Source organism: Diadema setosum, chromosome 3, assembly GCF_964275005.1.
Source record: "Diadema setosum chromosome 3, eeDiaSeto1, whole genome shotgun sequence".
NCBI lineage: Eukaryota > Metazoa > Echinodermata > Echinoidea > Diadematoida > Diadematidae > Diadema > Diadema setosum.
In genome coordinates this window covers 24,504,388-24,517,729 of record NC_092687.1, presented here as the reverse complement: position 1 = coordinate 24,517,729, position 13,342 = coordinate 24,504,388, and the positions used below count along the sequence as shown (strand labels likewise).

Here is a 13,342-nt window from a genome sequence, read left to right as displayed (position 1 = left end):
AATCACCACATAGAATGCAAGCCGTATGTGAGAGGAACAAAAGGGCACAGAAACGCTTTGATTGTACCGCGGGATTAGCGATTTATCGATCGGTTTTGGCGGCTTTGTTTGTTGAGCAGAATATCCGAAGTTGGCACGCCGTCGACTGAGCCGGACGTGCGAATTTGGCACATAAAGAGTTAAATACTTTAATTTCTTCGTCCATATTAACCCGTTCCTTACGGGCACCTGGTTTACCGGTTTCCCGTGGGAGCAACTGATATACGGGAACCTGGTTTACCAGGTTCCCAAAATGAAGACAAGGGTGCCTGTTTCAGTGGCCTAAATTCATGTTTCTTTGTGTTAAAATGCTCAGAAAAGTGGGTTTGATAGAAAGATCAGAGTTTACTCTATCAGGATTTGTTCTCCTCTATTTGAAAAATGCGTGTTTTACAGTATTATGTACCTTTTCCTGATTTAGTTTTTTGCTTGTTCTGCTGTAAACTCTTACGAACATGTACATAGCAATCAAGGCTGAGATCAGTTAGAAATGCGGGTTCGCTGACTCCAGTCACCTCATTCAGGTACCCGGTTTTGTGTAGAACATAAGATTCTGAGAGCTCATCAGCGCACGCTCTATTCATGCCTCGCACCCGATCGATATTTCCATTGTTCACTGGCACATGTAGTTGACCGTGGAGAGGGGGACACAAATGAACCGCTTGACTGCCTTCACACAGCTGGATTACCAACCTGTGTGCATCTCTGTCGACGGGCGAAAAGAATCTCGTTTGGTAGCATTAAAGGCACTCAGAGAATTGCGGAAGGAACGGGTTAAAATATAGTAATTTATAAATGATATACTTATATCATTATTTTTTGTATTGTGAGAACAACTCTAATTCCTGTAAATTCCCACTCGTATGAGTCGCCTGCACTTATTTAATACTTATAAACTTGTGGTTTAAATTCATTTGAAGATTTTATGACTCCCACTTTCTGGCTCTAAATTTCTACTTTTTTTTTTTTTTTTTTGGCTTGAAGCCCGCAGGTGTACTCGTACGTCATACAGAAACCACGATTGTATTTGTACATCATTTCTCCATTGTTTTGTTGCAAACGACTTTCCTGTATCAACGCCTCTGGATTTTTCACGAATCATTGTTGTGATGCTTAGAGCTTTGTGATATAAACATTGTACATTATAGTTGTTGTTTTTTTTCTGTCTCTCGAAATAATGATATTCATATAAACACTGTATATAATATTTTTTTTTCTTTGAAACAATGATACAGTTATAGTAATGTTCTCTTTTCTGTAATTTACATCAGTGTGTGTGCGTTTTATCTAAATACTGTATATCATTTTGGGTTGACCTCTGATATTAGTAAGTGTGTGCGTGGTTGGAGATGTATGTGTGTAAGTGTATGTGCACATGGGTGAGGTACACGCGCGCGTGTATTGTATAGTAATTTGAGTTTGCTTAACTAAAGAATTTGAGGTATTCATAAATATATGAGCTCCCTCGTGGAGACCTAATTAGCTCCTTTGTGGAGACAATATGAGCTCCCCCGTGGAGACTTAATGAGCTCCTTTGTGGAGGCAATATGAGCTCCCTCGTGGAGATGATATGAGCTCCCTCACGGAGACTTGGTACATACATATACATTTAATAATCTCGTTAATATTTTTCTAAGATTTATACTGTCTGTTTTATGTTAAGTGCTGTCTGGGGCAAATTATTTGTATAGGGCCCCATTTTTCTCTCTTTTTTATTTCTATAAAACAACAACAACAAGCTTTAATTTGATCGTGCAATTGTACATCCTTATAGATGAGATCGCACGGCCTATTGTAATAGCCAGGTGGGAGTAACATTCAAATAAGAATGTCCTCCATGAAGCGCTGTATGCACACTATTGGAACATCTCTTCCTACTGCAACCTCTCAGGCACATTTCTCTTCTTTTGATATCGGTAGGGCCTACTGTTTTTTTTTTTTTTTTTTTTCATGCGACAAATGAGTAGAATGAGAAATAGGGTGCAATACCAACCATTTTGTGGGACATGATTTCTATTACCCTCACACAATTTTTACCCACTGATTAAAACAGAATTTAGTTTTCTTTCGGATCCATTATCTTAAAGCAGCTCGTAACTTCCAAACTCTATGATCGTCATTTCAAATAAAGACAAAAGAAAGCGATCTTACGAATATTAAAGGTTCCCGATGAATGGCTACTGGCACATTGGAATTATTTTGATTCTTTTTTTTTTTATTCATGTTTTTGGCAACAGGCTAAGAAGTGATTTGAAAAAACTTAATGAACTGAAGTGATTTTAATGGAACTGTATCGCGGTATCTTCGGATAATTCATTTTTTTATTTGAATAGAAAACAGAAAATTTGAATCGCGGTATGTTTGGATAATTCAATGTTTTACTTGAATAGAAAACAGAAAATTGACCGAAATGACTATTTCTATCTTCGATTCTTAAGAGAGAGTACAAAATATGAAATTGGACACCAACCCTCCAATTTTGTATTTTCTATTTCTTACCCTTTATTTGTGGTGGAGCATGTGTAAATTGCAAGTTTCCATTTTTGTGTTTTGATAGAAAGAGCAACATACAAACTTGAAGATAATTTTCGATTTTTTTTTCTCATGTCGAAAGCAAAACAGAGAATGGAAGAGCGCCCTCATCTTCTACTTTTTTTTCTTTTTTTTTCTATTCAGAACACAGAAAAGAAAATTCAAGAAAACCCATCTTCATCTTCTGCCTTCTATATTCTATTCGGAATAAAAATGTAGAAAATTGAAGAGCGCCCTCATCCTCTACTTTCTATTTTCTATTCGGACTACAAAACAGAAAATTGAAGAAAGCCCCGTACTTTCTATTTTCTACGTGCGGGAATTTTGTACATGTCTGCGCCACTATAGTGCCAGTGTACAGCTCACGTACGTAAACACCATTGAAATTCAGCCTAAAGAATATACAGAGCTAGATCGTTCGAGAAGTTGGATTCCAAGCATTATTGAAGAGAGAAAGTACATATAGTCAGTGGAATCCCCCAAATTTTTATTTGTATATTCGTTGCAAACTCGGTAATATAGTCACGGGCGTCACCAGCTTTTTTTCAAGGGGGGGGGGGTGCGTTTTGTTACTAAATGTAAAGACATTTTTTGGACACTTATAAGGAATTCAGGAAGCTCTCAATCCCCAGACTTTTTGGGTTTTTTTAGGGAAACCAAGCGGGGAAAGGGCACCGGCGTAGCTAGGATTTATTTATTTATTTTTATTTTTTATTTTTACTTTTTTTAATTATTATAATTGTTTTTATTTTATTTATTTATTTTTATTTATTTATTTTATTTTTTTATTATTTTTTTTTTTGGGGGGGGGGCTGTTAGTGTGCGAGGGAGCGAAGCGACCGAGTCCGAGCGAACGGAGCGAGCAGGGGGGGGGGGGGGGGATGGGAGGGGGTTGTTCCCCCCTCCCACGGTGAAAACTTTTAGCATTTTGATGGTGTACATAGTGCAATATGATGCACGTTTTTTCTTGTATCGACTTGAAACAACCCCACTTGCTTAAGGTAGCAGTAGGCCTAAATTTTGATGTACATTATAATTGAACAATTGCCTATAAAAATCATCAAAATAAACTTCCTGTTTCAATAATTTTCACTAAATATCATGAACGCGACCAAGCAAGAGCGAGCGGAGTGACCAGTGGGGGAGGGTGTGGGAGGGGGTGTCCCCCTTCCACGGTAATAAGTTTCTGCATATTGATGTTGTAAATTGTGCATTCTGATGCATGTTTTTGCTTGTTTTATCGATTTGAAACAGTCCCACTTGTTTAAGGTAGCAGTATATTTTGATTTACAGTATTATCATTGAACAATTTTCCCATAAAAAAGTATCATCAGATTAAACTTCTTGTTTTAATATTTACATTGAATATCATGAACGCGTCCAAGCAAGAGCGAGCGGAGGGAGCGAGGGGGAGGGTGTGATTACCCCCCCCCCCCCACACACACACACACACACATACACACACACCACACACACACACACGCACTTTTTTCATTTCGATGTTGTAAATGGTGCAATTTGATGCATGTTTTTACTTGTTTTATCGACTTGAAACAGTCCCACTTGTTTATAGTAGTAGTATATTTTGATGTAGATTATTGTTGAACAATTTGCCTATAAAATAGTATCATCCAAATAAACTTCCTGTTTTTTATATTTACACTGTTGAACGCGACGAAACAAGAGCGATTGGAGTGAGCGAGAGGGAGGTGAGAACTTTTCTTCATTTTGATGTTGTAAATGGTGCAATTTTATGCAGGTTTTTGCGTGTTTTATCGACTTGAAACAGTCCCACTTGTTTAAGGTAGGAGTAAATTTTGATGTAAATTGTTAATGAACAATTTGCCTATGGAATAGTAGCATGTAGATAAACTTCTTGTATTACTGTAATTCTTACACTGATGTCATGAACGCTACCGGGCCCTAGCAAGCGGAGGGAGCGAGGGTTTAGAATGTGGCAGGGGGTTGTCTCCCTTCCCACGGTGAGCACTTTTTGCATTTTGATGTTGTAAATGGTGCAATTTGATGCAGGTTTTTTGCGTGTTTTATCGACTTGAAATAGTCCCACTTGTTTAAGGTAGCAGTACATTTTGGAAGTAAATTGTTATTCAACAATTTGCCTATAAATGGTATAATTCAAATAAACTCTTGTAATACTTACACTGATGTCACGAACGCGACCGAGCCCGAGCAAGCTGAAAGAGCAAGGGGGGAGGTTGTGGGAGGGGGTCCCGCCCCCCCCCCCCTCCCATAAATGGATTATGGAATGACGGTGTGAAACGACAAATTACTGGCAGCAATATCAGGAGAATGGCATAACGATTACATGCGAGCGAGCTCGAAAATTTTGACATTTTGCAGTCCAGAATCTGCCGTTTGTAGCCATATTTTTTTTTTTTTTTTTGCTTTGGAAATTAAGGGGGGCACAGGGCGCAACTGCTGGCAATTACTGGCAGCAACATCAGGTGAATGACATAACAATTAGATGCGAGCGAGCGAAGAGAGCGAGCTTGAATATTTTGACATTTTGCAGTCGAAAAACTGTCATTTGGAGCCTTATTGTTTCGCTTTGGAAATAAAGGGGGGGGGGGCGCACCGGGCGCAACTGCCGGCAATTACTGGCAGCAACATCAGGAGAATGACATAACAATTAGATGCGAGCGAGCGGAGCGAGAGAGCTTGAACATTTTGACATTTTACATTTAAAAAAAAAATTGCCGTTTGTAAAGCTATATTTTTTCGCTTTGGAATTTAAGGGGGGCGCATCGGGCGCAACTGCTGGCAGTTACTTGCAGTGACATCAGGAGAATGGCATAACGATTAAATGCGAGAGAACGGAGCGAGCGAACTTGAAAATGTTGACCTTTTACAGCCCCAAAACTGCCGTTTCTATATAGCTATAATTATGTTTTCGCTTTGGAAATTAAGAAGGGGCGCACCGGGCGCAACTGCTGGCAATTACTTGCAGTGACATCAGGAGAATGGCATATAGCGATTAGATGCGAGCGAGCTTTAAAATGTTGACATTTTACAGTAAAAAAAAATGCCGTCTGTAGCTATATTTTTTCGCTTGGGGGAGGGCGACCACTGACAATTACTGCCAGCAGCATCAGGAGAATGGCATCACGCTTAAATGCGAGCGAGCGGAGCGAGTGGACTTTAAAATTTTGACATTTTACAGTCCATTTACTGCCGTTTATAGCTATACTATGTTTTCGCTTTGGAAATTAAGACGGGGGGGGGGGCGCACCGATCCGACACCCTGGCTCCCGATTCGCCCCCCCCCCCCCCCCCTTGGATCCGCCACTGGTAGTCAAGGGTGTCGGTTTATATTGATGATTGGGGGAGGTATGACCAGCGAGGGGGCGTCGAAGTAACCAAGCGGCGAAGCGGGGGAAGGATGTCGAAAATCTGCACTTTAGAGCACCCCCTAATTGCTTGCGTTTGTGTGTGTGTTTTATGTACAAAATGTACATGAAAAAGTTAGGAAAAATCCCAGGTCAACTCTTATTATAGGCAATGCAAAGCATTCATAGTCTAGACGTATGTAAAGCAACACTGCAAAATCAATGATCTAGCTTTGACATAATGAAGCGTAAGGTGCAAAGGTGTACTTTCTTCACCACTTACTTTGAGCAACATTGCAGCAACATTTTTTTCCCCGTTCGGATGTTCTGAGTAGGCTCAGTGCAGGGTAAGGATTAGGATTAGGGTAAGGGTTGGGGTTAGGATTTATGTAAGCTTCAACATAAGAATTTCGTGCCGGAACAATTGTTGTCGGAGCAAATGTCATGGAACAATTTAGAGAGATGTGTATGACATGATGATTGTGTGCAGTTATATTGGTGTCCTTGTGTACTATAGGTAATAGGCCTATGTAGAGAGATGTGTATGAGATGATAATCGTGTGCAGTTATATTGCTGACCTTGTGTACTGTACGTAATATGTAGAGAGGGTGACACGATATATGCCCTGGCGACAATTGCTCTGGCATTAATATCTCTCCAAAGAGAGAATAAGACTCATGGATATGATAGGGGTTTTGGTTCAGTGCAGGGTAAGGATTACGATAAGGGTTAGGATTAGGGTTGGGGTTATGATTTATGTAAGCTTCAACATAAGAATTTCGTGCCAGAGCAATTTTTGTCGGAGCAAATGTCATGGAACCATAGAGAGATGTGTATGAGATGATGATTGTGTGCAGTTATATTAGTGACCTTTTTTGGGCTGTGACGTCACTGGTGCACTAGGATTTTTTTTTTGGAAATTTACTATTGGCTTTACTTAACTCGAAAAAAATATCAGTACATTTTTGACAAGATTTTCAAAAGCAAATGTTCATAAATAATATGATAAATGTCATAAATGTTCAACAATTAATAAATATATAAAATATCTAAAAATTAATTTTTGTTCCGATAAATGTCAAATTAGTAATCAAAAATATCATTTTAATACAGAAAAAAATATTCAAATTAGGATTATATTTATCCGTGCTCCCCATTGACACCCTTGTCATAGCTGGGAAGCACACACACGCGCGAATCGATGACACAGTAAGTAGAAGGACAAAGAAGTTGAACATAGTAAACAACTCAATTTAAGACTTTACAATAGCTGTAACGCACACAAAAGGACTTTCCCTTGTTCTAATTACGCAAAGAAATGTAGAACAGGTGTCACACCTACTCACTTAATAGGCAGGCAAGCTGCTTCCTTTTGTGTGCCAGAGCCATTGTTACGCCAGGGGCTGAATTTCTTTGTCCTCAAAATCTCACAGTGTGAGTGACTTTTGTACTGATTTTCACGACCAAACATCTGTGTTTCTTCAGAGCTTCTAGCGCTAACTTAAGGCTGTGTTTATCAACTCCTTTTCTCGGCAGAAACAGGTTATCCAAACAGCTTTCAAGGAATTTTTACGAGTTGATAAGCGCAAAGCTTTTTTGAAAGCCCTTTAGGAAAGCCTTTCACGAAAGGGTGCGTTTATCAACTCTCCTTTCTCGGCAGAAACAGGTTATCCAAACAGCTTTCAAGGAATTTTCACGAGTTGATAAACGCAAAGCTGTTTTGAAAGCCCTTTAGGAAAGCCTTTTCGAAAGCCCGAAATTTGTGACGATCCAAACAGATTTCCTAAACAGGTTATCAGAAACCTGTTTGTAGAAGCCTTTCGCGAAGTTGATAAACGCAAAGCTGTTTTGAAAGCCCTTTAGGTCGCCCTACTGCGGTTACGCAACCATGCGTTTCCAATTTCTGAAAAGACGCGCGCCACGTAAAGTGCACACGAGTACGTAGGTGTATACATACAGCTGTGTGTAAGGCTGCGTTCACATAGAAGTATTCGGTATTCGCTATTCGCTATTCGCTATTCGCTATTCGCTATTCGCTATTCGTTATTCGCTATTCGGACACCGAGTACACCATCACCCGCACCGTCAACTCACCATCCCATGCAGTGAGGATTTCTTCCTCCTACATCCCAGCAAATCTTATTAACAATTTCTAAACTGCATCAGAATATCAGTCTACATGCTTATTTTTGCTAAAGGGCAAATCCAGACCAAATGTGTAATTATTTCATAAAAGAGAGACGGTATACGCTGCAAGAAAATCGAACAAGCTCGATTCCCACTTTGCTATACTTTTCGCAGCTATTCGGTACTTTCGAATAGTGCCCTCCCATGTGAATCGGTGTGAGGAAATCCTATCGTTCGATTCAAGCTATTCGCGTGTCCTTGAAAAACGAGCCCGAATACCCGAATAGTATACTTCTATGTGAACGCAGCCTAATGCACGCATATGCTTGGAGCAAGGAGGTGTTTCTCTCACCAACAAGGTTTGTGAAATAGAGTAACAACAGTCTCATTCCCTTTGATCCCATGTCTCATGCCGCCACTCAGAAATATTTGAAGTATATGCTAAACTGGAGCTGCGTCACAGATAGGAAGACAATTTATTCATGTGGCATTGTATCATGACTCGTCACTCTCAAAGGAAGATATGTCTTTATGATGGTAATTGCTTTTCGCCGTCCAGTCATAGGCTGCGTTTATCAACTCTCAGAGTGCGTTTATCAACTCCTTTTCTCGGCAGAAACAGGTTATCCAAACAGCTTTCAAGGAATTTTTACGAGTTGATAAACGCAAAGCTGTTTTGATAGCCCTTTAGGAAAGCCTTTTACGAAAGGGTGCGTTTATCAACTCTCCTTTCTAGGCAGAAACAGGTTATCCAAACAGCTTTCAAGGAATTTTCACGAGTTGATAAACGCAAAGCTGTTTTGATAGCCCTTTAGGAAAGCCTTTTCGAAAGCCCGAAATTTGTGACGATCCAAACAGGTTTCCTAAGCAGGTTATCAGAAACCTGTTTGTAAAAGCCTTTCGAAGTTGATAAATGCAAAGCTGTTTTGAAAGCCCTTTAGGTCGCCCTACACTGCGGTTGCGCAACCATGCGTTTCAAGTTTCTGAAAAGACGCGCGCCACGTAAAGTGCACACGAGTACGTGTACACAAGTGTATACATACAGCTGTGTGTAATGCACGCATATGCTTGGAACAAGGAGGTGTTTCTGTCACCAACAAGGTTTGAGAAATAAAGTAACAACAGTCTCATTCCCTTTGATTCCATGTCTCATGCCGCTACTCAGAAATATTTTAAGTATGTGCTAAACTGGAGCTGCCTCACAGATAGGAAGACAATTGAGTATATGAATATAAGAACGACCCAAGTCCATGGAACACCATTTCGAGTAAACTAAAAAAAAAACTTCATATTTTTTTTGTTTGTCCAATAATATTCTATTTAACTGTGATGGGAAGGCAACATTGTATATACAAATTAGAACATATATTATTATGACAATTAACATTAACATTAATTGTGGAGAGGCCATTTTGTGTGATGGACTTGGGTCGTTCTTTGATTCATATGGACTTGGGTCGTTCTTTGATTCATATACATGATATTCTGCTATAGAGATGAGAGAAGGACGAGAGAGGGCGCTATAATATGAATGTAAGAATGACCCAAGTCCTTCATTCTTACATTAATATAACATTTAACTCATTTATTTCAGGCACTTCCGGGGGTAATTAGGATTTATCATTTATACACAAGATGAGTCCATGCATAAGCTACAATTTCCCATGTCAAACTGAATTTGGCCAAAAATTGGACTTGGGTCGTTCTTATATTCATATACTCAATTGATTCATGTGGCATTGTATCATGACTCTTCACTCTCAAAGGACGATATGTCTTTATGATGGTAATTGCTTTTCGCCGTCCCTTCTTAGAAAACAAGCGGCACATTAATAGTACAGGCAGTCAGGGCTTTGGAAAGGGCTCTCGAAAGGGCTACGGAAAGGGCTATGGAAAGGGCTATCTAAAGTTGATAAACGCAGCCGACGAAAACAAGCGGCACATTAATAGTGCAGGGAGTGGACAGGGCTTTCGAAAGGGCTATGGAAAGGGCTATCGAAAGGGCTATCGAAAGGGCTTTCGAAAGTCGTTTAAACTGGGGAAAGTTGATAAACGCAGCCTTAGAAAACAAGCGGCACATTAATAGTACAGGCAGTCAGGGCTTTGGAAAGAGCTCTCGAAAGGGCTATGGAAAGGGCTATCGAAAGGGCTATCGAAAGTTGATAAACGCAGCCGACGAAAACAAGCGGCACATTAATAGTACAGGGAGTAGACAGGGCTTTCGAAAGGGCTATGGAAAGGGCTATCGAAAGGGCTATCGAAAGGGCTTTCGAAAGTCGTTTAAACTGGGGAGAGTTGATAAACACAGCCTTAAATTGCAAACGTATATCTCCTCCTTTAGTCTTCAAATTAAAAGTCTTATGAACATGATCTGAGTGACTGACAGGAATCGTGGTCGAAATGGGCACATTGCTTATGATTTTGCTCCAGAAATCCAACCCAAAATGAAAGCTGATCGAGCAAATGAATGCTAGGAAGGAAGTCGACCAAAGCATATTCGGTACGGTAACAACAAATTGCCTCGTTTCGATGATTAAACCAAAGAAGCAACAAGATAAAACACACTAAAACTCAGTTTTGGTTAGATAAACTTATATTAATAACAAACTAAAATAATTTAAACAGAAATTAGGAAGAAAAAATTATAAATATCATTTGGAAACAATGGGCGGATGATTTACCGGGTGACAATTAAATGAACGAGATGTGTGGAACTCTATCGTAAACGGACGCGTAAACGAGCGCACAAAGGGTTGTGCACCCATGACGTCGCAACATATGGGTTACAGACCTAATTAGCATAAATTTTTCTGAGAAATGTGAACACTTAAATGGAAAAATTAGCTTTATTTCACAATGAAATGAGATAACACCTGCCGATATTTTTTAAGTAAGGATTGAAAAACAAGATATATTGTTGAATTTTTTTGGGTAGACTCTTCTTTTAAAGAACCCACTTGACTTCTCGTGAAGAGTAGGGAGTTATCCCGGTGAAGTGGCTCGACAACGAACGGAGCTACTCCCCACCCAGGAGTGATGAGTACCTTTGGTCGGGTGTTATTTAGCGTGTGCACCATATAGTGGTTGCATAGGCTAGAATGCTCCCCAGGAAATTGAGAGGTCGCTCAATGGCACGAATTCTCAAAGCTGGAATAACTATTCCACGGAATAGTTATTCCGGGGAATAAGTTATTCCACCTTTGACAATAGATTCCGGGGAATAAATCGCGTCATTTTACGTCACGAGGGCCTGATTTGCATAAGAGGCGTAATAAATCGGCGGAATAAGGGTGTAATAAAGTTATTCCACCTTTGAGAATTCGGGCCAGTATGTTTGGGCGTGTCTGAACTGTACCCGATGACCGAAGGGAAATATTGTAAAGCGCTTTGATATGGTTGTCAATTATGAAAAGCGCTATATAAAACTGTTTATCATTCATCATTCATTGCTTTGTTTTGATATTGAGCCATTCAGTACAAAATTATTTTTTAAATGAGGACTTAAAATGATATTCTTCTTATGATATACTTCTTCAACAAAAGTATGTGTATAGCATTTTTGTCTCGCCTGCGTAGCAGGGTCGAGACATAGGCGCCGCTTTTTCCGACGGAGACGGACATTTTAAGAATTGCTCTCAATCAACAAACATCAAACCACTTTTCTTCAAACTTGGACACTACGTTCATTAGGAAACCTGAATAATTCAGAACAATTTCTGGGTCAATTTTCAAGGTCAAAGGTCATCTGAGGTCAACTTTCCGAAATCTTAACCTGAAACTTAACCTTGGCTCTTATTTCAAAACTCTGTGATCAATTTTCGTCAAACTTGCACAAAAGGGTAAGTGGGCAGCATCAATGATGTTGACCAAGTTTCAGGTCAAAGGTCAAGGTCAAAGGTCAACTGAGGTCAAACTTTTAAAAATCTTAATTTTGGCTCCAATTTTACACTACAAGTCTAATTCTCGTCAAACTTGCACACTAGGATAATTGGGCAACCCAAACACTGTGGGGCGAAATCCAGGTCGATTCTCAAGGTCAAAAGTCATCCGAGGTCAACTTTCCAAAATCTTAACCAGAAAACTTAACCTTGGCTCTTTAACTTGCACTTTTTGAGTTATTGGGCAGCACAAATAATTTGGAGGAAACCAAATAGCTACCATTTACAAATTGCGCAATTTTTCCAGGCGAGACTGCCAATTGGCATTTCACTTGTTTTTTTTTTTTTTAGAAATCAGGAAATTAGCAAACATTTAATCACAAATAAATGGGGCTCATGACAACATTTACAAAATAGACTGCCATTTCAAAAGTCCCATAATGTATAGTGATGGCAACTGTCAGAAGTCATGATATTCTTATTAACCTGTTGGCTACGGAATTTTGAAATTTCCAATTGACTATTGACCATCCGTATCCCATAGACAACAGGTTAATGGTCGGAATGTGGTCAAACTTTTACCAAAGTACTTTTCTAATTGTTCCATTTAGCTGTTAGTATCTTTGCTTTCGCATAAAGATTCCCTTTCAAAGTGATTATTTTATTTTCCGTTTTTAGTATGAGTGTCAAGGTAATGGAAATCAATTTCAGTTCGCTATTGGAGCTTCCGCTTAAATTGTCTATAAATATGATGCGAATTTGTAGATTGAAGTGATTGAAATCTGTGATTATGTTGCATTATGAGTAATACGTGTTGTTTGAATTTAACCTCTAGGTCAAAATGGCAGAAACATCTACCCTACAAGCGGAAGAAGAGGAGATGAAGGAAAGGCAATCATCCAGTAACCAGCAGACTGAGCAGAACCCAGAGGTACAAACTGAGCTGAGCTAGAGAACTTTTGTCTTTTTATCATTGAAAGAAAGTAGCTTATACAGTCAACCTCGCATAAGTCAATATTGCATAATTAAAGTTAGAAAATCGTGCGAGTCAAGTAGAAACAAACACAGAGTTCGTAATAACCTAGCAAAAACCATGTTATCATAGAAAAGGGAGCTATTAAAACATAGGGTGGCGCTCTCTTACCATTCATTGCTCTAAACCATTTTAGATATATGCATGTATAGTGTTTGAATAGAGGGATAATCAACAACTTTTAAATAACTTCTTTTGAAATATTTTTGAAAAGAGGAAGCATAGAAGGCGCTAAACACCGTAAATTCGAAAAATAACATTTGCAAATGAAAAGTGATACCCGGGTGGGAAACATTTTTAAAGTGTATTTTGGAATTAAATTTCTCAACAATTAGAGCATTTCAATGAGAATTATTAAATATTTCCCATGTTATTTTCAATTCTT

General features: G+C 39.2%; 1 protein-coding gene across 1 annotated transcript in view; it reads left to right on the top strand.

Annotated features, from left to right (window-relative positions):
* Positions 1-12,876, top strand: part of LOC140246707 (uncharacterized) — a 71,833-nt gene extending 58,957 nt beyond the window's left edge. The window contains exon 9 of the mRNA XM_072326044.1: positions 12,760-12,876. Coding sequence (XP_072182145.1) covers positions 12,760-12,876 — 117 coding nt within the window. The remainder of the gene's footprint in view (positions 1-12,759) is intronic.
* The last annotated feature ends 466 nt before the right edge of the window (positions 12,877-13,342 follow it).